This window comes from Rhinolophus sinicus, chromosome 17 (assembly GCF_057876585.1).
Source record: "Rhinolophus sinicus isolate RSI-liver-muscle chromosome 17, RSI-T2T, whole genome shotgun sequence".
Taxonomy (NCBI): Eukaryota; Metazoa; Chordata; class Mammalia; order Chiroptera; family Rhinolophidae; genus Rhinolophus; species Rhinolophus sinicus.
Genome location: NC_142517.1, coordinates 150547410 through 150572437, shown reverse-complemented (window position 1 = coordinate 150572437; position 25028 = coordinate 150547410). Strand labels below are relative to the sequence as shown.

The window sequence follows — 25028 nt, the reverse complement described above, 5'->3', positions numbered from 1 at the left end:
ACTTGTATCTTTGATTGTCATCTGAACATACATAGTCCTATACTGTGTCATACATTTAGTTAACAAGCGTATGTCTAGGAACTTTTTTCTAGACAACTTTTTAATTACAAAAGGAATTGGCAAGACCACTAATTGTCAATTACACAATTGTCAATTACACCTGGAAACCATGGTCCATTTGTGACGCTAGAAAACAATCGGAAAGGCTGGAGAACATGCGCATCGAATTTAGGTGATACCAAGATGTCCATTCGGACCTGTCCCGTGACAGCGGGAACCGCAGGACTGGGGCCCAGGTGCCAGCAGCCTGCCCTGGAAGGAGATATTTGGGAAACCTTCGCTTAAAGGCGAGGGCAAAAAGACACCCAGTCATGGGCCGCTGAGGTCAGAGCTAGTCCAAACTGAAAAGACCAATCAGAGAGGTGACTGAAAGAACAGATTATGGTGAACTACGGGAGGGAAGAGATTCATAAATTTTGAGCTGGAATAACTGGATAGTTGATATTGTGCCCCTTTAAAACCACATTTCAGACACTCGCTAGACCTTAGGACCTCAGCTTCTTTAACTGAAAAAAAATTTCAACTAAAGACTCTTCCCCACTCAAAACCCATCCCAATCCTCCAGCCAGAATTTAGAGATTAGAAAGCGGAAGGGCACGCATGCGCCGCGACGTGTTCCGTCCCTGGGGGCGTGGCCTGTCCCTTTGCTTCGAGGTGGGAGCGGGCGCCAGCCCCGCCCTTTTCACCTGCACCGGGCTCACCTGCGCGGGCCCCGCCCGCCTCACCTGTGGGTCACGTGGCTCACGCCGCTAGCGGGGCACCAGAGGGCGGATCCCGCGCGCCGCCTGTCTTCCAGGTGAAAGGGGCGGCTCCCATTGGCTTGTTTAATAGCCGGCAGCGTCTGGTCGGGGAGCGCGACCGTGATCAACCCACGGAACCTCCTTGATCGGGGGCTCTGAACCCTCCGTCTCTCTGCGTCTGGATCTAAGCGCGCGACGGGGACCCGCCCGGACCTTGACGGGAGCGAGGCACTGTTGTGCGGCCTCGGCCCGGGAGCCGAGCGGGGCCTGCCGGCCGGGCGTGGAAGCCCGAGCTGGGCCCTGCGCGAGCACCGGTCCCCGCGCCCGGAAGGCCCGGCTCCCCGCCGGCCGCGGGGTGAGCGCGGGGTCCCGAGGCCGCCCTCCCGCCAGGGTCACTTAGTCTGCAGAGTTGGTCCCTGCGTGCGGGGGCAGTAAGTCGGGGGCTTTATTTTGGGGGATTCTTGGCACATTTCGCTTTTGATTTGGATTAGATGAGGATGAGTGTGTTGCCACAGGCGAATTGATCGCGTTTGCCTGGAGATTGGCTTTAGTGCACGCCCACACCCCGAGGCTTCCGACTGCGTGGCCTCAAACTGCAAAGGCAGTTAAGTGCCACCAGGGTGTGGAAGCCAAAGTTTGTTTGGAAAATTACCTATGTGCACTTTGCACAACTGGGATTTGGGACTACACCAGAAAGCACCACCTGCTCTTTTTTGTTTTCAGTGCAATAATACAGGCCATCATCTACCAGGATTTTTCACCTGTGTTTTTGTTTGTGATTCAGGCTTTTTTGGAGTTTATGTTTGAAAAAAAAGGCCGAACCTTTGGGGTAAGATGAAAATGGGAAAAGCCTCCAGTTTTTGTTTGTAGAGATTTCTGTAAATAAGATTAGAACAAGAGATTATGAATTTTAAAATCCAAGGTTATACCCACGCCTTCAAGGGCTGTTTATCACTCATTCTATACCATTTTTTTTTCACTGTTTTTTTTTTAAAGTATTGGTAGCTTTGTTTTAAATTTATAATCATTTCGTATTACGTTCATATAATATTTAAAGGCCAGAACTCAACTGGATTTGAAATATATATATGCATATATATATATTCAACAAATACTTATTTGAGCACCGCAGGTTTTGCATGCAGTGGATACAGAAATGAGAGAGATGGACAAGACCTCTACTCCTTAAGAGCTTACATTCTAATGGAGGGGAGGCAAATAACGAGAACAGCAGATGGTGGTAGTTACTACCCTGTGGATTAAATTAAAGTGATGTGCTAGGCTAGAGAGTGGCTGCTTTAGATTGCAAAAACCTGCAATGAGGAGGGACACGGAAATTGAGATCTGAGTGAGAAATAGGATCCCAAAATCCAAGGGACGAGAATTTCAACATAGGAAAGCCACTTCATGAAGATGGGAAACCGGAATCTGTTTGACCAGGGAGGCTGGATAGAAGCCAGGGAGAGGGAGTGGCAGGCAAGAGCCAGATCATACAGGGTTTTGTAAGCTGTGGTGAGTTTGGATTGTATTCTAAATTAGTAAATTTGCTTTTAAGTGCAGTCTGGCTAAGACCATTTTTGCCACTCCTTATCTTTGGTTTCCTTCTCTTGGTTTCCTGGATTTATTAATTTGGTTCTTCACCTCAAATCTTTTATATCATTTTATTCTTTATCACACAAGATAATGAGCTATGACATAGTTTACAATGCTGCTACTTAAATTTTGAATGAAACCATTGTTAGTCTTTATGAAGGAACCCTACAGTTCTGCATCTTAAAGGCAGAGCAATAATAACCTTGGCTCCATCCGCTGGAAGGAGCGGCTGAGACGGTTTGTTAAAATTGTGAAAAATCTTTTTTGGGTTGAGATGAGCAGATCTGGAATAAGGCAGTGAGGAGACGTAGAGTTAAGGAAAAGGCTTCAAAGGTGAAGTAAATACCTGAGGTTTTGGATGTTCATTGTCAAATCAGTTTGAAGTTATTTGACAAAGTTCTTTTTTAGGAATTATGGAATTTTATTGGTGTGGCAATGGTGACAATGGTCATCATCAGAGGTTATATTTTTATAAATGTGTTATTTCTCTCCACATTATCCTTATCCATGGTATAATAGATTGTCCTTTAAAAATATGAATGTAGGCGCTTTCACTGAACAAATTCTTAAATCGATTTTGGCCCTTTTACATGGATTCAGATTGCATTTATTTGCCTTCTAGGATGAAGTAAACATTATCTATTTTTAAATTGCAGGGTATTTTACTTCAAATGAAGAACATGGTGAAACTAATTTACACATTAGCTGATCACGGTGATGATATCAACTGCTGTGCCTTCTCCTCGTCCCTCTTGGCTACTTGTTCCTTGGACAAAACAATTCGCCTGTACTCCCTAAGTGGCTTTACTGAAGTGCCACACTCTCCACTGAAATTTCACACCTATGCGGTCCATTGCTGCTGTTTCTCCCCTTCAGGACACATTTTGGCTTCATGTTCAACAGATGGTACCACTGTCCTATGGAATCCGCACGATGGACAGACGTTGTCAGTGATGGAACAACCCAGTGGGAGCCCCGTGAGGGTGTGCCGCTTCTCCCCAGACGCCACCTGTTTTGTGTCAGGTGCAGCTGATGGAACTGTTGTTTTGTGGAACGCGCAGTCGTACAGGTTGTATAGGTAGGACTGTTTAAACCCTTTCCATTTTCAATCCTTTTAACAGGTCTGCCAAACAAAGGGGAAAAAAGAAGCATATTTTGATGACTAAGAATCAGATAAGTTTCAGACAATGCAAGGAAACATTTTAACCTGTCTTCTGAAGATCATAAAAACTGATGTTTAGTATGATTCTCATAGATTGGCTTGGCTCGGAGAATTTTAAATTTTCAGTCTTTCTTTTGTAAAATAAGGGTTAATCTTGTTACACTTCTATGGATTTTTACTGTGGTGAGGAAAGAAAACAATCTTTTGAATAGGATTAGTAATTTTAGGTTTTATTTTTGTAGCTCATGGCTCAAGTATTCTTAATAATGAAGTTATTGTAGGTAAGTCTTACTAAAGAGACACAGCTATTTCCTGAAGAGAATTCTTGCTGAGTGAATGACCAAGCCCAGAAAAAAAGAACCTTGTGAGGAGTGTGGTGTTGTATTATCATTTCTAAAACAAACAAACAAACAACCCAACACCTGAAAAACTCCTTTTGGATAAAAACAAATCAATTAATTTACATAAGTAATGTTCTGTTACAACTTACCAACGTTAAAACCAGATATTTTTATCTATTTATATTGTGGTGAAATGTTTATAACATAAAATTTACCAATTTTAAGTGTACATTAAGCAGTTCAGTGACATTAAGCACTTTAAAAATCATAAATATTTCAATGTTACCAATTAAAATAGCCTAATATACCTTACCCTCTCCCTAACCCCCAACATCAGAGCACAAATGTCAGCTGGTAAATAACTTACTTATTTAGATGTAGGTCTTTGGGTAGAAAGTGCTTTGTTTCAGGTGGTGGTTAATAAACATTTTAAAGAGAAAGCACAGAAACAGTGAAATGTTTGAATGAAATACAGCTGTCAGCTGAGGAATCTTCTTTTTCACTTATCAGGTGATGCATTCTGCAATATCTATTGCAATAGATTTAAGCACTGGATGGGACACTGCACTCATTGTTGGATTTTTACCGGTTTATTTGTCCTAGGTAATTGAGAAAATGATACCGTTAGCATGGTAGCACAGTGATTCTGTATCTTCCCAAGATAATTTTAATTTGTTCATAATATTTTCTTTTCATAAAGAATTTATATTTGAAGCTGAAAGTCCTTACTGTTGCTTCTGGGTGATTTTAATACAAAAGTTGAAAGTACTTTTGACCCCAATACCATGTTTTTCTTTCTTTTTTTTTTAAAAATTAAAGTTTATTGGGGTGAAAATTGTTAGTAAAGTTACAAAGATTTCAGGTGTACAATTCTGTAATACATTATCTCTATCTCACATTGTGTTCACCACAAAGAGTCAGTTCTCTTTTCATCACCACATATTAGACCCTCTTCTAGAACTCCTCTTCCCCTTCCCCTCTGGTAACCCCTAAACTATTGTCTATGTCTATGAGTTTTTGTTTCTTCATTTGTTTATCTTGTTCTTTTGTTGTGTTCAGTTTTATATACCACATATCAGTGAAATCATATGGTTCTCTACTTTTTCTGTCTGACTTATTTCGCTTAGCATGATATTCTCAAGATCCATCCATGTTGTCACAAGTGGTCCTATTTCATCTTTTCTTACTGCCAAATAGTATTCCAATGTTTTTCAATAAAAATAGTTTCATCTTTTTTTTTTTAAATAGGCAACTATAATTGATATTGTTGGTTATCATTGCTTTTGTTAAGTTTTGAAGATTTCAGTATGTTCATACTGACTTGCCATATGGAAAAATATGAAGATATGTGAACTTTGGTTTGGATCCCTATAGTTTAGGCTTGAACATGTTAAGATAATGTTTAAATCCTCTTATTTTTAAAAAGTATGTCTCAGTTTGTAACATATAAATGATATTTTATTTCTATAGGCATTTATTGCCCTTTCTTTCTAGTTCTGTGATAGACATTTATCAAGCTGCTCTTAGAGATGGTGAAATAAAATAAAAGATGCTCTGACATGAAAACCTCCTTTTCTTGCTTTTATTCCAGATGTGGTAGTGTTAAGGATGGCTCCTTGGTGGCCTGTGCGTTTTCGCCTAATGGAAGCCTCTTTGTCACTGGCTCCTCATGTGGAGATTTAACCGTGTGGGATGATAAAATGAGGTGTCTGCATAGTGAAAAAGCACATGATCTTGGAATTACCTGCTGCGATTTTTCTTCACAGCCAGTTTCTGGTTAGTTATTTTGTTCTTTTAAGCATTAGTGAATCCTGTTTGTAATCTGTATGACTCTTGTTCTTTTATTCATTTTCACTTCATCATTAATAAAACAAAGGACCCTCTTAATTCATTCATTTTAAGGACTCATCCTTCTTTATGTTTTTTGATCAAAATGAAATTACAAAGAAATATATGGGGAAATCAGGTTCTTTAGTATATGTAGGGGATGACTCAACTTGGTACAATAGATCTGGATTCCTTGATAGGGTAATTTAGAGGTCTTAATCCTATTGGTTGTACTGTGATTTATTTATTTATTTATATTATTAATTTTTTTAAGGAGGGTGCAGCTCACAGTAGCCCATGCTGGGATCGAACCGGCAACCTTGGTGTTATTAGCACCACACTCTAACCAACTGAGCTAACAGGCCGCCCTATACTGTGATTTTTAAAATATAGTATACTGATACTTAAATAGAGGTATGAAGTTAAAAATAAAATGGAAACAGCAGCTACATTTTCCATTTACTTATTTAATCTTTCAAAAGCTAAATTTATAAAATAAGATGTTTGACAGCACAATTAGTTTTTAGAAAAATAACAAACTCCTCAATATAGACACTTGGTTTTAAATAGATAGAGTGAATTGGGACATTTCCTTCTTTTATTTTTGTCTTCTATGTTAGGATGGAATTTCCATTTCCCCCTCCCTCCAGTCTTGTTGCCAGACCAGTGCTAGCCTGTAGCAATATAATGTAAACTATATTTGTAAATTTCAAATTTTCTAGAAGTAGGTAAATTAAAGTTTTTCTGGTAGTAGGTGAAGTATATGTTAATTTTAATTATGTATTTTATTTTACCCAAAATAGATATTAACCTTGAAATAGATATTAACCTTTTGTGTAAATTCCCTGAAGCAGATTGATACATGCTTTAAAAGGGATTGTTATAGGAATTTGTGAGAATTGCTATATTTTCTTAAAAGACAAAGTATGAATTTTAATTTATTGTTTAATTGGCATGTGTTAATATCTGTAAATACTTACAACGTATTGACTCTTTTCTCTTTGTGATATTTTGCTCAAATAAGGAAAAATAATCCCATTTGTGCCTGAGGATAAATGATCTCTCCAGATTTTAAATGATAAAATTTGGATTAGGTTATTATTGTAATTTAAATATCTTCCTCAAGAAACATATATTTCTAAATATATGTAGATATTTAGCATAGGCACATTGTAAGCTCCATAATTTTCTCTTGTCCTAGCTGAATTCTCACTAAACTTTGAAATTAACTTCAAAGGATCTATTTAGTCAAGAAACAATGAAAAAAATAGTCTTCTTAATTGACTCTATTACTTAAATATTTTACTCAGCCGTTTATTGAGTAAAATGTTTTGTATTAAAAAAACTTAATGTCTATATCCATCAAGATGTCTCTGAGAAAGGATGTCTTTTGGCTGAGCCTGTGCTATAAAAATAGAAATGTTACTGAAATATGGAAGTCCCATGGAGTTAGAAAAACTTTCAATGAGAAAGAAGTTGATTTGTTATATGTTAATAAAGTATATGTGCTTTCACCAAGACAGAGTCCATAGAAAAAAAATTATATACCCTTGTGTATAAATTAAATACCATATAGTGAATATTTGCAATACCTTCTCTTAAGATGATTATTATGTTTCTTAATTGTATCTTACTACATGTGAGTGCCAAAACTTTCTTTGATGAAATGACATCTGTGGTATTAGGTGCAACTCATATAAAATTAAGTTGATGGTATCAATATTTACATTACCCACAAGTATTTAGGAGCTTATCTAGTGGGAATATAACATACACTGAAATTATCCATCTAAGCGTAAACTAGTGGGTTTTTTGGGGGGACACTAAATCTACTGATTCAATTCCCTAATTTATATAATATTTTCCACCAAATCAAATGGACTGAATTGATGTTATTTTGGATTTATACAGTTCTAGCCTTTGTCTTGATTAAATCATATGGGAAAATAATCTCTCATTATTATTCCATATGAATTATAGACTAAGCTTTTAAGAAATGGATATATCCCTTAAAAGGTTAAGTTGGGAATAATTAAGCATTTAACACTCATCATAAATGACTTTTTTCCTAATTTTTTTCTATCAATGCTAACTCGTGGACTCTAAAAATTGGGTTGAAGGATACCCTAGGCTTAGAGTCTCAATATTGGTCCCTGCACCCTTCAGTTATATCCTTAGTGGAAGGTACGTAAAAAGACATTTTGTTTTAGCAATTTTAGGAGTTAAAGTTATAATCCTTTGAAGTACCTTGTTCAAAAGAAATTCTTTAACCGACACTTCATTATATGGTATAAGGTAATTGATGTTGCTTGTGAATATGGTTTAAATGAATAGAATGAACAGATCTCAGTATAAGAAATTAAAAATTTTTTGGTTTAAATGTTTTTTATCAATTTTTGTGTATTTATTTTTAACAAATTTACATTTTTAGATGGAGAACAAGGTCTTCAGTTTTTTCGATTGGCATCAGGTGGTCAGGATTGCCAGATCAAAATTTGGGTTGTTTCTTTTACCCATATGTCAGGTATGTATTCAACTAGTAGTTCTCTAAAATTGTGTCTCAGATAAAATTTCTACTTTAATTAATCTTTTACCTAAGGAATCTGGATATCTAAAAGTGATTATAAAAATGTTTTAAGGACTTTTAATCAGAGTAGTACATGGGCATGATTTAAAAATTTTGTTCTCACTGTTGATTGTGGCCTCACCTCTACCACACAGTCCTGCTTACCACAGGTTACCCCTTTGCAATTTATCAACTTTTGGTGGTTTTCGCAGTTTCTACACCACATTTTAAATGTATTCACTGTAGTTATTGTTTATTGATAGTGTGTGGATCTTTTCCTCATGTGTTATACTACTCCTTCAGGTGATTACATTAATACTGGAATGCAGTATTCCTTTATGCTAATTATTTAATAATTTCTTCTCCACTTCCTCTTTTTTCATAACTCACATTAATTGTTGGACCTCCTGATGTGATTCTTTGTCTATTTCCTCCCCCACACACATTTATCTTTTTATCTTTTTTTCTACTTTATGGAAAAATTCCTCAGCTTTATCTTTTAATCTTCTTTTGATTTTTTTTATACCATCAGGCATATTCAATTTCTAAAAGCTCATCTTCTCCTTTGTATCTGTTTCATAGTGTCCTTTTTTTGTTATATGAATACAAGATCCTCTCTATTCTCAGGATGCCAATTAGAGGCTTTTTGTTTTGTTTTGTTTTGAAGTTCCCTTCTGTTTCCTGATCATCTTTGTTTGTTCTTGGGCCCTTTGTTTTTGTTTACTCTGATCTTTCTCTTTCATATGGTTACCTTCTTCAAATGTCTGGTGAACCTTAGTATGCCATTTACATTTAAGAATTAGACAATAATAAGATGTTTAGAAGCTCTGTGCACATGTTGGTTTGCTGTCGCTGGCTTCTGTTTAGGATAAGGAGGTGTTGTTGGCCCTTATTGGGGAGGAATTGAGGGCTTAGAGAATTGGGTGCTGTGTAGCTCTGGAGCTGCCATGGAGCAACCGAGGCAGTAGTTATTTTCCTTAGAAATGTTTTGCCTGGAGAGAAGCATCTGGCTTTCGAGCTGCATACTCTGGTGGGCTCAGGTGGGGATTGGAGGCAGACACTGAGAATTTCATAATCAGACTTGGTTACTTTTTCTGTTTCCAGGTCATCTGTGTCATTCTGACTTTCCTTTCCCCCAGTTGTTGACAGTCTCAAGTCTTTTGGGAGCTTTCTAGGGCAGATTAGCTTTTTCTTGGTATTCTGGGCTGTTACTCCACCATACTGCTGCCTCAATCAATGTGCTTCCTGCCTTCCCAATTTTGGAATTGGTTTCAATTTCTGGTTTGGTGATTCTCCCTTCCTGTTCCCTTCATTGATGTGAATTTATATCTTTATTAATTCACTCATTATCATTTTAATGGGAAATCATTTATATGGTCAATTGGGCTTCTTGCTTCAGATGCCTAATGTTCTTATTTTGTTATTTGTTAACTATTAAGTTCCAGTTAAATCACAGACTACATTTTGTTCATAATTATTGTCAAAGATAAACAAAGCGGGGCACTAGTTAAAGTGGTAAGGACAGATTTATTTATTTATTTATTTTTTGGTGAAAACGGATTTTAATCAGTGATACACTATTGCGGTGGGAAGAGAGTCCCGCATGAACTGATCACAACTTCAGTTTATACAGAGGTGACTGGGTGTTTTCAGTGGAGAATGAGGGAATAAGGCGGGGGGCGCGGGAGGAGTAAGTAGGGGCTCTGAAGAGTCAGAGAAGTGAAAAATTGCAAAAAGCAGGAAGGGGGGTAGTGATCCATGTGAAACCCATCTGGGTTTGCTAATCTGTGCTTGTGGAAGTTAGGCTCCTACCCTCCCACAGAGCCTGGGAGTCAGGGGCCCTATCTACCTGTGTTGGTAGGAACAAACAGCAGATTTTTGGGGAAACCTTCATTTTTTCTCACGCAGGCACTTTTAAGGGGCTAGTGTCCAGGAGATGCAACCTTGAGCTACTGTGGTTTCCCAAAAATAAGACCTAGCCAGACAATCAGCTCTAATGCATCTTTTGGAGCAAAAATTAATATAAGACCAGGTCTTATTTTACTATAAGACCGGGTCTTATTTTACTATAAGACCGGGTCTTTATAATATAATATAATATAAACCAGGTCTTATATTAATTTTTGCTCCAAAAGATGCATTCAAGCTGATTTTCCAGCTAGCTCTTATTTTCGGGGAAACAGGGTATTAGAAAACTGTTTTAAAGTCTTTATAGACCAAGATCAAGACCTAGTCAAACAGAGGGCTCAGAATAGCCTGGCTAGACTTTGGTCAAGGAGAAAATCTTTGTCATTATACTAGTATATAGAGAAGGGCATTTTATCAGGAAACAAATACATTTCTTTTAGTGGAAATTTAGTTAATTCATTGCCTATTAGGTTACATGTAGTACTTCTTTTAATGCGTTCAATGATATGTTGATGAGGATAAGAGTTCCTTTACTTATCCTGTTATTCTGCTCCTATCAAAGTAAAATTCTTGTAAGAAACCGTGCATATAGTCATATATGTGGATGCTCTAAACACAATGTATCTTTAATAAAATTGTTCAAAAGTAAAGCTTTTCATACATTGTCTGGAAAATGTGTTTCTACACTGACTCTTTAAAAAACATACATAACAGTTTATAAACATGCAGTTAAAGCCTTTTTACAAAGCATTTATCATTTGTAACTAATTTTAATTGCTTATTTGTACAGAGGAGTAGATAGACATAGGGATCTTATACTTGAGAATATAACCTGTTCTTATGGTCACACTTGAGAATATAACCTCTTCTTATGGTCATATTCCCAGTTTTTCGGTCTTCATTTGGTTTGAAACTTAACATTTTTGCTTTGATTAATTGTGCCTACTTATTAATATGTACATTCCACACAGTGCCTTTGATGCCCACGTCTGTTCTCCCAGATAAAAATACATATTTTTCTCTTTTGAATAGAAATAAAATGCATATTTAATAATAAAGAAGTAAAATAAATGCACGTATTTTGCTATTTGTTGGAACTTTTACTTGCTCTAATGACCTTTTTGTTTAGTTAAATGCTTGGATCTAAAGAGCCATTAACACTTCAAAAAAGTTTTTATTAGGTCTAAGAAAATTATAGATTTCACTTAGTTCCTTGTCTCCCCAGGCGAACTTCTTATTTTTATAGGTTAGGTTGTCACTAAAATATATTGAATTCCCTTGGTTTACCTTTAAAATAATTGTGATATATCTCTTCAGTACTTATAGAAAGCATAAAAAAGATTTTAGTGTAGCTATACTTGATTGGAGTGTTATAAGACATATTAGGTTTATAAGATTATAAATTACCACTGATTATTTTTTATTTATGGAATGAGAAAATGTTTTCTTAGTATCAGATTTTAAAAACTATAGATATTTGATTCTTTTTAGACATTTGGGCAATTGGTACATATATTAGCTAAAATATATATGTATTTTCAAATTAAAAATCAAGATTATAGCATAAATTAACATTTCAGAGTAGTTTAAAATGTTATATTTTGAAAGTAATTGGATAATTATAACAACCCCTTGCCTAGGGTTTGCTGAGCACACCATTTTCTCTACTCAGTATTGAATTTTTCAAACCATTTAACCACACTGCATTCTACTACCTGAGTTGCATGCGGATGGTTTTCGCTTGAGTCCTTTAGGCACTCAAAGACTATTGAATGATTATTGAATAAATAAGTGAAATAGTTTTGACTTAAGAATGAATTCTAAGCATGGTCAGCTTGATACTGTTTCTTGTCTTGTGATTTGCAGGATTTGAATTAAAATACAAGAGTACACTGCGTGGGCACCACGCCCCTGTTCTGGCTTGTGCTTTTTCTCATAATGGGCAGATGCTCGTCTCGGGGTAAGCTATTGAAGTTCCTTAAAGCTTTTTGATAGGAAATAAGACAGACGTACAGAAAAGTATGCAAAACATGAAGAGAATAGCTTCATAAATGACTGCGATACAAACCTGTGTAACCATTACTCTGGTCAAGAAATGGAACATTGCTGGTTCCGCTCCAGAATCCTCCCTTTCCAAGCACCCGCCTTCTGGGGACAGCACCTCAGGTTATACGCAATGTTGTGTTCTCCTTTTTAAACTGACCAGAGACAAATTGTACAGTGTGGATTATTTTGTGGCTGGCTGCCTTTACTCCCCATTATGTTTGTGACCTTCCTTCATCTTCCTGCATATAGCTATGGTGTACTGATTTTCATTGCTGTTTAATACTCCATTGCATGTGTATACTATAGTATATTCCTTTGAATGTTGACAAGCATGTAGATTATTTCTGGTTGAGAAGCATTACAATAACAATTCCGTGACTATCTCTGTATCTCCTGGTATACATGTTTGTGTGCTTCTGTAGGATAAATACATAGGAATAGAATTGATGGCTCATAGCATAGTTGTATTTTCAAATTTGGCAGGTAACACCAAATTCTTTTCAAAGTGGTTGAATATTCCTATAGCAGTGTTATTTCACATCCTAGCCTATACTTGGTATGGTGGGTTTTTAAATTTTAACCATTCTGATGGGTGTGGAGTGTTATCTTACTATAGTTTGCATGTCCCTGAAACAATGATGGTAGAATCGTTTCAGAAGTTTATTGGCCATGTGTATTTCCTCTTTTGTGAAGTACCTGTTCTTGAAGTCTCTTGCCCATTTTTCTTCTGGATTATCTCTTGCTGATTTGTTGTTAGAAAAACACACACACATATACACATATATACATATGGTATATACATATGTGTTTTTGTGTATTTCTATGTATGAGCCATGTATTTGTTATATGTGTTGCAAATATCTCTTCTTACTGTGTGAATTTGCCTTTTCACAGTTTATAATTTTAGTATAGTTGGTTTCTTTATGTTTGGAGGTCATGAAGATATTTCTTATATTATCTTCTAAAACTTTCTTTGTTCTTTCTCAAATTTGATTTGTATGTGTATTGGGTGATAGGAATCCAGTTTCATTTCTGTCCATATCGATGTCCAGTTATCTAGTGATACATATTGAAAGACCACTTTTCACCACCATTTTGATATGCTGCCTTGTCAGGAATCACTGACCCCATGTGTGTGGGTCTGTTTCTCAGCCTGCTATTCATTTTTTTTCTTTTTTTTCTGTTTATTCACTCTTGCTCTAGTACCATTCTGTCTTTCCGAAGCTTTATATTTTGGCGATTGCTGGCTTTTGACACTTCCATATAAATTTTAGAATTAGCTTGTCAAATTGCCTCCAATTCCCTCCCTCTATACACACAAACCTGTTTGGATTTTGATTAGAATTATATTGAGTCTGATAATTTTGGGGAGAATTGAAATTTTTATGCTATTGAGTTTTCTAATCCATGAATATGGCGTATTTCTCCACTTATTTGTCTTGATTTCTTTCGGTTAATGTCTTCTATGTAGAGGCCCTCCTCATCTTTATTAGATTTATTTCTAGGTACTTAATTTTTTTGTTGCTGTTATAAAAGATGTGGCTAATATAGAGAAATATATGGGAAACAATGGCTTTATCTATAAAGATTCTAATTGTGGATTTTCTATGTACAAAATCATATCATGTTAATAATGATGGATTTTGTCTCTTTTCTAATCCTTATACCTTGGATGTCTCCTATGCTTTGTTGAACTGGCAAACACTACCAGGATAATGGAAATAGTTGTGAGAGCATCTTTGTCTGATTCCTCATTGCACCTGGGAAGCTTTCATTATTCAATATGATCACTGTAGGTTTTTGGAAGATAACATTTATTAGCTCTTCTATTCCTTCTGCTTTGTAAGGAATTTTTTGTTTATCAACAATAGGTGTTATATTTTTATCAAATGATCTTTTTCTACATTGTTTGATATGATTATATTTTTCTCTTTTATTATGTTAGTGTGGTAAATTATATGAATTTTTCAAATGTTAAACCAACCTTGCTTTGTTATAATAAACACAAGGTAGTTAGGACATATTTTTGTGCATATCTATAGAGTGGTCAGTTTTATTCTGTTGCTTCTTTGGTTGTAATTTTTTTTTTCCCTTGATGGCTGCTCACAAAATTTTCTCTTTGTGCTTTTCTACATTTACTTTAATAGACTTGGGTTTCTTTTAATGTAGTTTGCTTGGAGTGCACTGAGTTTCTTAAATATGTGGAATGATATTTCATCAGTTTAGGGAAAATTCTTACTCATTATCTCTTCAGATATTGCCTCTGTCCTTTTCTTTCTCTCCTTTAATTCTGAGACTCCAATTAAATGCAACTTATATTTTTTACTGTAAACTTTACATCTCTTATCCTCGCCTTTATTTTTCATTCTTATATTTATTGTGCTTCATTCTGAATGGTTTCCCCTTTACTGACTCTTTCTCTGCTTTATCTAATGTGATTATTAAACTAGTTCATTGACAAGTCCTTAATTTTGGTTATTTTATTTTTTGGTTCTCGAATTTCTATTTGGCTATTTTTTTCAGGTCCACTGTGTCACTTTTTTATGATTTCTAGTTCTGTGTTGAAAATAGTAATCTTGGCTTTTATTTTTCAAAGCTACGTATTCTGTGAAGCAAGTGCTTTGGGACACAGTAGCATGATTTAATTACTTTATATGTTCTGTTTGAATACTTTTCTATATTTTCTCCTTCCTGCCATTGGATTTTCTAAAACTTTCCTGTCTGATCTCACAGACCATAGCATTCAAACCCACATTGACGTCCCTTCACAGCAGCTTTGGCTCCAGCCAAGACATTGAGGCTCCAACGTGCACTTAACATGTTCTGGACTAAGCCTGATCGTTCTTTCCCCAAATGCTCCAATCCTTGCCAAGTAATCTGCCATGTTGTCATTGTTTTAGATGTGACTCTTTCATCTCAAAAGATGAAAATAGTTTATCATCAAAAAGCAGTTTTAGTAATTCTCCTTTGCCTTAAAATTGAAATCAGGGAAAGTTTAAACAAAGTTGGATTTCCTTCTATTGTTTTGGGGGGACATATTGTGCATTTCACTCTTAAGTAGAGAGATTAATTGGCAAAATGTATGAAATTCATCAAGTATTTATGGCTTTCTTAATGCCCAGCTCCCTGCCAGTTGCGGTAGTGCGTATAAAAGGGAAGTATTAAACAATGCTTGTGCCCTTAAAGGTGTTTTAATTCTCTATTGTGATGGTTGATGTTTGTATGTTGTGATAATCTAATACACTGCAAGATCCTGACCAGCCTTACTCTCTGAATCATGGAAGAAGTGTTAAGTGAGACTCATACAATTTTTGTGTTGTTCATTTTATAGCATTATAATGAGAGAAGAGAGGCCCAGAATCTTATTTCAGAAGGGAGGTGGAAATAAATATCCCTCCTCTTCCTGACATGCTGGTTTATTTTTTAAATGTATTTTATAAATGTGAATGATAGATTGTCATGAATTAGGATTGTCATGAGTAAATAAATAGTCATGAATAAGGAGTGGCTTTAACAAGCGACCCTCTCTTGTTCAGTAATGACTAGCATAAGGCTTAATATGGCCTTTCCAAAACTCAAATCGTCTTTTATTTCCTGTCTCTTTGCAACATTGTTAACAATCCTATTGAACAAATCAGCTTAGGTAGTAACATAAAAGTACATGTTGCAATTTGTATCATGAAGGGTTATCAGATATTACTGTTGCTTAAAGTTAGATGTCTTGTGAAAGCTTTAGTGAAATTTGAATACCCATCTCATCTGCTTTTTTTTAGACTAAAACTGTCAGGGTGTGTGCCCATTATAAATCAATTTTAATTTGAATATATTCATGGAGGTTGATATTTTAGGAAGCGTGAAATCCAAAAATGTGGGACTTAGGAAGACAGAACTGTTTTAATCCCAGCCCTGCCACTTACTGCCTGTGTGACCTTGAACCAAGTTTTAGTTCTGTGATTTTGTTCAGCGTCACTTAAAAACATTTTTCTTTAATGTTATTTTTCATTTACAGTTAACATATTAGTTTCAGGTGTACAACATAAAGATTAGACACTTACATACCTTACAAAGTGATCACCCCCATAAATCTAGAACCCCTACATAGTTATTACAGTATTAGTGACTATATTCGCTATGCTGTATTCGACATCCCTGTGACTATTATTATATCTGGAAATTTGTACTTCTTAATCCCTTTCAGCTTTTCACCCATTTCCCCAACTTCTCTCCTACCTGGTGGCCATGAATTTGTTCTCTGTAGTTATGAGTTTATTTCTGTTTTGTATATAAATTTATTTTGTTTTTCAGATTTCACACATAAGTGAAATCATATGGTATTTGTCTTTCTCTGACTTATTTCACTTAGCATTATACCTTCTATTCATGTGGTCGCAAATGGCAAGATTTCATTCTTTTATATGGCTGAGTAATATTCCATTGTATATATGTACCACATCTTTTTATCCATTCATCTATCAATGGACACAGGTTGCTTCCATATCTTGGGTATTGTAAATAATGCTACAGGCTGCATATATCTTTTCAAATAGTGTTTTGGGTTTCTTTGGATAAATACTCAAGTGGAATTGCTGGGTCATAAGGAAGTTCTGTTTTTAATTTTTTGAGGAACCTCCATACTATTGCCCATAGTGACTGCAACAATCATGTTTCCCTGAAAATCAGACCAGGTCTTATATTAATTTTTGCTCCAAAAGACGCAGTAGGGCTTATTTTCAGGGGGTGTCTTATTTTTCCATGTACAACAATCTACATTTATTCAAATACAGTCATGTCATCTTTGTTATCTTCTGGAACATTGTCATAATGTGCTGAATGCATCCATCTGACGATATTAACTGGGGCTTATTTTCGGGTAGGTCTTATTTTGGGGGAAACATGGAATTTACAATCCTATCAACAGTGCACAAAGGTTCCCTTTTCTCCACATCCTCACCAACACTTGTTGATTGTTGATGTATTGATGATAGCCATTTTGACAGGTGTGAGATGATATCTCGTTGCATTTTTTATATTATTATTACTATTTTTTAAACATTTCAGAAAGATATTTTTTAAAATTTTATTTAGGGATATTGGGGAACAGTGTTTCTCCAGGGCCCATCAGCTCCAAGTCATTGTCCTTCAATCTAGTTGTGGAAGGTGCAGCTCAGCTCTCAGTCTAGTTGCCATTTTCAATCTTTAGTTGCAGGGGGCGCAGCCCACCATCCCATGTGGGAATTGAACTGGCAATCTTGTTGTTGACAGCTCGCGCTCTAACCAACTGAGCCATCCGGCTGCCCCTCTCATTGCAGTTTTTATTTGCATTTCCCTGATGATTAGTGATGTTGAGCATCTTCTCATATGTCTGTTGGCCATTTGTATGTCCTTTTTGGAGAAGCATCTATTAAGTCCTCTGCCCGTTTTTGAATCAGACTTTTTGTTTGTTGATGTTAAATTGTGTGAGTTCTTTTTATATTTTGGTTATTAACCCCTTATCAGATGTATCATTGGTGAATATTTTCTTCCATTCAGCAGGTTGTCTTTTCATTTTGTTGGTGGTTTCCTTTGCTGTGCAAAAACTTTTTTAGTTTGATATAGTCCCATTTGTTTATTTTTTCTTTTATCCCTTACCCTGAGGAGACATTATCTATCTACCTATCTATCTATCTATCTATCTATTTATCTATCTATCTATCTTGCTAAGAGTGAATCAAAGAATTTACTGCCTATGTTTTCTAGGAGTTTTATGGTTTCAGGTCTCACATTTCAATCTTTAATCCATTTTGAGTTTAGTCTTGTATATGGTGTAAGAAAGTGATCCAGTTTCATTCTTTTGCATGTATCTGTCCAATTTTCCCAACACCATTTATTGAATAGACTGGCTTTACCCCACTGTGTGTTCCTGCACCCTTTGTCATAATTAGTTGACCATATAGGTGTGGGTTTGTATCTGGGCTCTCTATTTTGTTCTGTTGATCTATTTTTTTATGCCAGTACCATATTGTTTTGATCACAATGGCCTTGTAGTATAGTTTGATATCTGGTAGTGTGATGCCTTCAAGTTTGTTCTTGTTTCTCAAGATTGCTTTGGCTATTCAGGGTCTTTTGTGGTTCCATATAAATGTTAGGATTATTTGCTCCAGTTCTGTGAAAAATGTCGTTTGAATGATAGGGATTGCATTGAATCTGTAGATTTATTTGGGTAGTATGGATTTTTTAACAACGTTAATTCTTCCTGTCCATGAACAGGGTATATGTTCAGCCATATTGTTTGCTATCCCCATATGTTGGCTCTTGCTTGTTGCCCTAATTTCTGTCTTCCCAGCACAATGCTCGTAAGATCACTAATGATGATTTAGCTTATGTCAATAGGATGAGTTAGTTTTCATTGCACTAGTTGCAGTCTCAGAAAGTGGAATTTCCTTTTAGTTTTCTTTCTTTAGGATGCCCAGAAATAATGGAGTTTTTCCCTAGGAATTTTAGATATTCCAGTAATAATACCTTGTACCTTGGGGAAGTTAGGACTAAATAAGAATGTCTATAAAATTATGTCTAGCATATACATGCTCAAATAATGTTAGCTGCTAGTATGATTACTCAGTGTTTTATGGCTGGACTTTAGCATTTAATGCTATAATATTTTTTTTTTTTTTACATCCTGAATGCATTTATATGCTTCCCATTTTCTTGTATTTTATATTTGAACATTTAAAGTATAACTCCTATTTTGAACATATGACAAAGATTCTGCAGTCCAAATGGATCATCAACACTGAATAGCCTACTAAAAAGAATTTTAAATCTTATTGAAGGGAATTTTAAGGCTTCCGTTAGGTATGACTCCTGTGGTCAGACTATAATCGACTACCTTTTAATAACAAGTACAAATATTATTAAAGTTGTGCACAGGTTAGTAACCCTTGTATTATTGATATATTTTCTTCCCTTGCAACATATATTGTGGTATAAATAGTGTTTCCAAAGGGGGAAATATCATATAGATGTATATTTGTTGTTTTTAATTACACATTTTGCTATAGCATTGCATTTTTCTTTGATGATTTTTTTCACCACTAGAATAACCTAAGATGGTTGTTTTTAATTTTTATGCCATTAAAGGAAACCATGTAGAATCCATATCAAGTTTAGAATTATAATTTCCAAAACTGAGTGCCTAATTAGTCATTAAGGCACAATCATTTCAATGATAAAGAACAAAGCATCTGAAACAAAAACCAAGTAGCAAGTAATACCTTTTCCTTGTAGTGGTTTTTCCCTTTGAGCTACTAACTCGATATGGGATTGCATCTTATGTGTGCATCACAAATGCTTATTCTGTGTGTGTGTGTGTGTGTGTGTGTGTGTGTGTAGCATGTGCTAGTGCTTAATACAATTTATAACTGTCTATTAAATTTCATATGTGGCATGTAGTTTTTTGAATAAAAGTTCATACATATGAATAAAAAGAGACTGCATTCTAAATACATATCAATATTTCAGCCTTTTCTTAAAAAGTCATTTAAATTATTTTTATAATACTAATTAAATAGATGCTCTACTTTGTTTTTATAGAAGTTTTCACTCATTTCTTTTCTTTTAAAGATCAGTGGATAAGTCTGTCATAGTGTATGATACTGTAAGTATTTTAAACTCTTGCATGTGTGGTCTATGTAAATTATGTTTATTAAATTACTGAACTTTGTTTAGTTAGGCAAGATGATAAAATGTATACCTTTTTTCTGTTTAGTGTGCCAAAGAATATAATAATATAGTTTCAGAGAGTCTAAAATAGTTATGCAAGTAAAGTATTGGTTCTGGGACAAGCCCTTAAATATTTCAATAATGATTTTAATATGGACAGATATTTAATTTGATTGAAGAAAAAATACAGATTTAAAGAGCACCAATATTCAAAATATCACTTTCTATCCATTCTTAAAACTTTATACCACCTTTTTAAAATAACGAAAGATAAGTGTTTATCCCAGGGGTTGGGGATGGTATAGCTGACATTTACCTAACACCGTTCGAGTACTGGCTGGATTTAGAGACTAGTGTGAGGAAGAGTTGGTCATAATGGATTTGGAAAAATGGGAATTTTTGGTACATTCATGAGGGTAAAGACCAGGTTGCATGAGTATGAAGAAAAATGAACTTTTTACATATAGTGAAGATGTAATTGATGGACATAGTCTCCAAGAGAAATCAGTGTGGAATGAAGCCTTAGAATGATTGAATTCAGGCTGTAGCTATGCCAGCAAATGAAATGGAGATGTAAATCATCAAAATGTAGCGGGTCAAACAAGGAATCTAACGTAGTCCTCCGTGAAGAAGTTTACATCACTGAGAGTTCTGGCAGGAAATGGGGAAGGATGCTCAAACTAAGTGAAGTAGATCCTTAATATTTCTGCTGAAATTTTCATGACATTTTACATTTACAAAAACAGTTTTTCTCATAAAATATATATCTGTCACTTATGTACATAGTGATGCTTGATGGCCAGCTAAGTGTACTCAGAATCTAAGTGACTAATTTCTATTCACTGGTCCTGCCATGGGTACAAGTCAAATATCAGCAAAAACGCAAATTATTTCATGTAATAGATGTTTAGATGACTATTAGTAAGTTCTGGCAAATCAGCAATAGCCAGGAGCCTATTATACTAAAAATTTTTAGGAAAGTGGTCAGTAGACAGCAGTGCTGAAAATTAGGAAAGTGAAATAAGTACCTGATAATATTATTAGGTATATAGATGCTATTTTTTATTCATTGGGTAAAGTTTCAACTTCTGTTAATGACTAATAATATTAAAATACATATAGCATATAAACCATTTATGTCAATTTTTTACTAGTAACTTTACTCTTGCCTAAGTAAATATAAAAGTGTTTTGTTGTTGTTGTTTTCCAGAATACTGAGAATATATTGCACACATTGACTCAGCATACCAGGTCTGAACTTAACCTCAGTTTGTATTAATGTAATTTAAAAAATTAGTCTGAGGATACATAATAATTGTGTTTATTAACTAGGTATGTTACAACTTGTGCCTTTGCACCCAATGTCCTTTTACTTGCTACTGGTTCAATGGACAAAACTGTGAACATCTGGCAATTTGACCCGGAAACACTTTTCCAAGGTTAGTAAGGACATCATATTTAATCCAGTTCAACCCTATTCGCTATTAAAATTAGAAATTCCGTAATTTTTTGACAAATTACATTGCTTTTCTCAATATAAATGTATCTCCATATTTAATATAATTTAAAAACAATTTTAGAGAAAATAGTGTTAAAGTAGCTGACCTATGTTAAAACTGTTGATAAGTATTTTTGGATGCGCATTTATGTATCTCATACCTCCCATAGTTTTGTAAGCTATTCATTTATACTCCATACACATTTTTCAGATAAATATAGCCTGAGAACAGAATAGAAATTATAGTTTTATTTTGTTGATTTTAGTTTTGGCCTCATCAAACAATGATGATATATAATTTAGGAATTTTTTATTTTTATCACTGTCAGAATTAAACAAACAGGGGTGCTGATATGCAGATGACAGAGCAAATAGAATTCCTTTGCCGATATGAATTTTATACAACAGAAAAATTGTCTTTATTGAATAAAAAAAAAGGTCCGAAAGAGTAGTATTTAATGTATCAAATAATTCTTTATTTCTGAAATTTCTTAAGAGGAGGTTAAAGTAGTAAAACATAGATTTAAGGACATTTTATTTACTTTTTAATTCAAAGTGAGAATGGTTAGAAAGGAAATGCTTTTTCTTTTGTTGTTATTTCACTTGCCTTCTTTTATGTGGGTTTTTGTTTGTTTGTTTGTTTTTTAAGCAAGGAGCACAGAAGATCAACTGAAGCACTTTACTGAAGATTGGTCAGAAGATGATGTCTCAGCATGGCTTTGTGCACAAGATTTAAAAGACCTTGTTGGTATTTTCAAAATGAATAATATTGATGGAAGAGAACTGTTGAATCTTACAAAAGAAAGCCTGGCTGATGATTTAAAAATTGGTAAGATTCGTGAAAGAAGATGTCATTGTATAGGACAGTATATTTTTATTAGATTATGGCAAAGAAATGTTATATAGCAAGCATTTCTTTAGGTCTCGAAAGCCACCATGTAATGTAATTTTAAAAACGTTTTTTAAAAATTTGGGATATAATTACATATTATAAAACTCACCCTTTTATAAGTGTACAATATAGTGATTTTTAGTATGTTCATGGAGTTGTACAACTGCCGCCACTAATTCCAGAATATTTTCATCACTTCAAGAGGGAGCCCCATGCCTGTTGGCAGTCACTCCTTATTCCCTTTCTCACTAGTGCCTGACAACCACTAGTCTACTTTCTGTCTCCAAGGGTTTGCCTATTCTTGACATTTTATACAAATGGAATCATGCAATATACGGCCTTTTTTTTTCTGGCCTCTTTTACTTAGCATGTTTTCAAGGTTTATCCATGTTGTAGCATATTAGGTTGGTACAAAAATAATTGCGGTTTTTGCAGTTATTTTTAACCTTTTTAACTGCAATTACTTTTGCACCAACCTAATACATTAGTACTTCATTTTTTTTTCATGATTAAATAATATCCCATTGTATAAATGTATCACTTTTTGCTTATCTGTTCATCAGTTGATTGAATTTAGATTGTTACAGTCATTTCAATTTTGTAGCTATTACAAATAATGCCCCTGAGAACATGCATGCACAGGTTTTTGTATGGGCATCAATTTCCAGTTTTCTTGGGTGTATAGTTAGGAATGGAATTGTTGGGTCATATGGTAGCTCTGTTCTTACATTTGAGGAACTGCTAGACTGTTTTCCAAAGCAGTGGTACTAGTTTACATTCTCACTAGCAGTGTATGAGAATTCAAAATTTTCCATATCCTCAACACTTGTTTGCTTTTTAAATTATAGCCCTCCTAGTGGTTTCTTATTGTGGTTTTGATATGCATTTACCTGATTAATGATTAGTGATGTTGAACATCTTTTCATGTGCTTGTTGTATATCTTCTTTGTATATCTTCTTTGGAGAAATGTCTATTCAGACCCTCTGCCCATTTTAAAAACTGGGTGTTTTTGTCTTTTCATAGTTGTCCACATATAAATTTGGATACTAGACCCTTATCAGATATATGATTTGTAAATATTTTCTCCATTTTCCGCACAAAAGTTTTAAATTTTGATGAACTCCAATTTATGTGTTTTTCTTTTTTTCTTTTGTTGTTTGTGCTGTAGGTATAATAGCAAAGAAACTATTGCCTAATCCCAAGTGTCAAAGATTCACAGCTATGTTTTCTTCTATTCTTTTTATAGTTTTAGCTCTTACATTTAGGTGTGTGATCAATTTTGACTTATTTTTTTGTATATGGTATGAGGTAGGGGTCCGGCTTTGTTCTTTGAGGTGTGGGTATCCAGTTGACCCAGCAGCATTTGTTGAAAAGACTGTTCTTTCCCCCTTTGAATTATTAACATCTTGGCATCTTGTTGAAAATCAGTTGACCATAAAGTGAAGGTTTATTTCTGGACTCTTAATTCTATTTCATTGATCTATTTGTCTATTCTTTTACTAGTACTCAATTATATAGTACCTTTTTAGTAAGTTTTGAAATTGAAAAGTGTGTGTTCTCCATCTTTATTTTTATATTCAAGATTGGTTTTGCTACTCTGGGTCCCTTGCATTTTCCATAAGCGAAATTTCAATTTCTGCAAAAAAAAAAAAAAAAAAAAAGCCACTTGATATTTATAGGGATTGTTTGAATCTGTAGATCAATTTGAGAATTATTGTCGTCTTAACAATCTTAAATTTTCCAGTCCATAAGCACAGGATGTTTTTTTTCTTTATTCAGGACTTCTTAATTTCTTTCACCAATCTTTCGTAATTTCCAGTAGACAAGTCATTATTTTCTTAAGTGTACAATCAGTGGCTTTTAGTATATTCACCACTGTCTAATTTCAGAACACTTTTATACCCCCACCCCCAAACACCCCAGTCTTCTCTCTCCCTAGCTCTGGCAACCACTAATCTATTTTCTGTCTCTGTATATTTGCCTATTTTTGACATTTCTTGTAAGTGGAACCATGCAATATGTGGCCTTTTGTATCTGGCTTTTTTTATTTAGCATAATGCTTTCAGGGTTCATCCATGTTTTTGTGTGTATAAGTACTTCATTCCTTTTTATGGCTGAATAATGTTCCATTGTATGGCTATGGCTACACCACAGTTTGTTTATCCATTCATCACTTGATGGACATTTGGGTTGTTTCCCCTTTTGGCTATTATCAATGAGGCTGCTATGAACATATATGCATGAGTTTTTGTGTGACTATATATGTTTTCATTTATCTAGGGCATATGATTAGGAGTAGAATAACTCTACATTTAACATTTTGAGAAACTGCCAGAATACCTTCCAAAGCAGCTGTATGTACCATTTTACATTCCCATCAAAAATGTGTGAGGTTTCTAATTTCTTCCTCTTTGTCAGCACATGTTATTACCAGTCTTCCTGACTATAGCCATCCTAGTAGATGCAAAGTGGTGTTTCATTATGGTTTTAATTTGCATTTATCTAATGATATGGAGTATCTTTTCAAGTGCCTATTGGCCATTTATGTATCTTCCTGTGCAAAATTTCTGTTAGGATCCTTTGACCTTTTTAAATTGGTTTGTCTTTGTTGAGTTGTTCTGTTAGGATCCTTTGACCTTTTTAAATTGGTTTGTCTTTGTTGAGTTTATATATTCAGGATACTATATCCTTATCAA

At 34.8% G+C, this 25028-nt stretch overlaps 1 protein-coding gene across 5 annotated transcripts in view; it reads left to right on the top strand.

Annotated features, from left to right (window-relative positions):
* BAZ2B (bromodomain adjacent to zinc finger domain 2B) overlaps positions 1-25028 on the top strand; it is a 311801-nt gene that overhangs the window by 250703 nt on the left and 36070 nt on the right. The window contains exons 1-9 of one of the 5 annotated variants that reach the window (XM_088794241.1): positions 690-856; positions 3050-3471; positions 5488-5672; positions 8155-8247; positions 12064-12157; positions 19843-19876; positions 21152-21192; positions 21274-21380; positions 22089-22268. In XM_088794241.1, coding sequence (XP_088650367.1) covers positions 3065-3471; positions 5488-5672; positions 8155-8247; positions 12064-12157; positions 19843-19876; positions 21152-21192; positions 21274-21380; positions 22089-22268 — 1141 coding nt within the window. In that variant the 5' untranslated portion in view covers positions 690-856; positions 3050-3064. The other 4 variants (XM_088794242.1, XM_088794243.1, XM_088794240.1 and 1 more) reach the window with 4 other exon arrangements.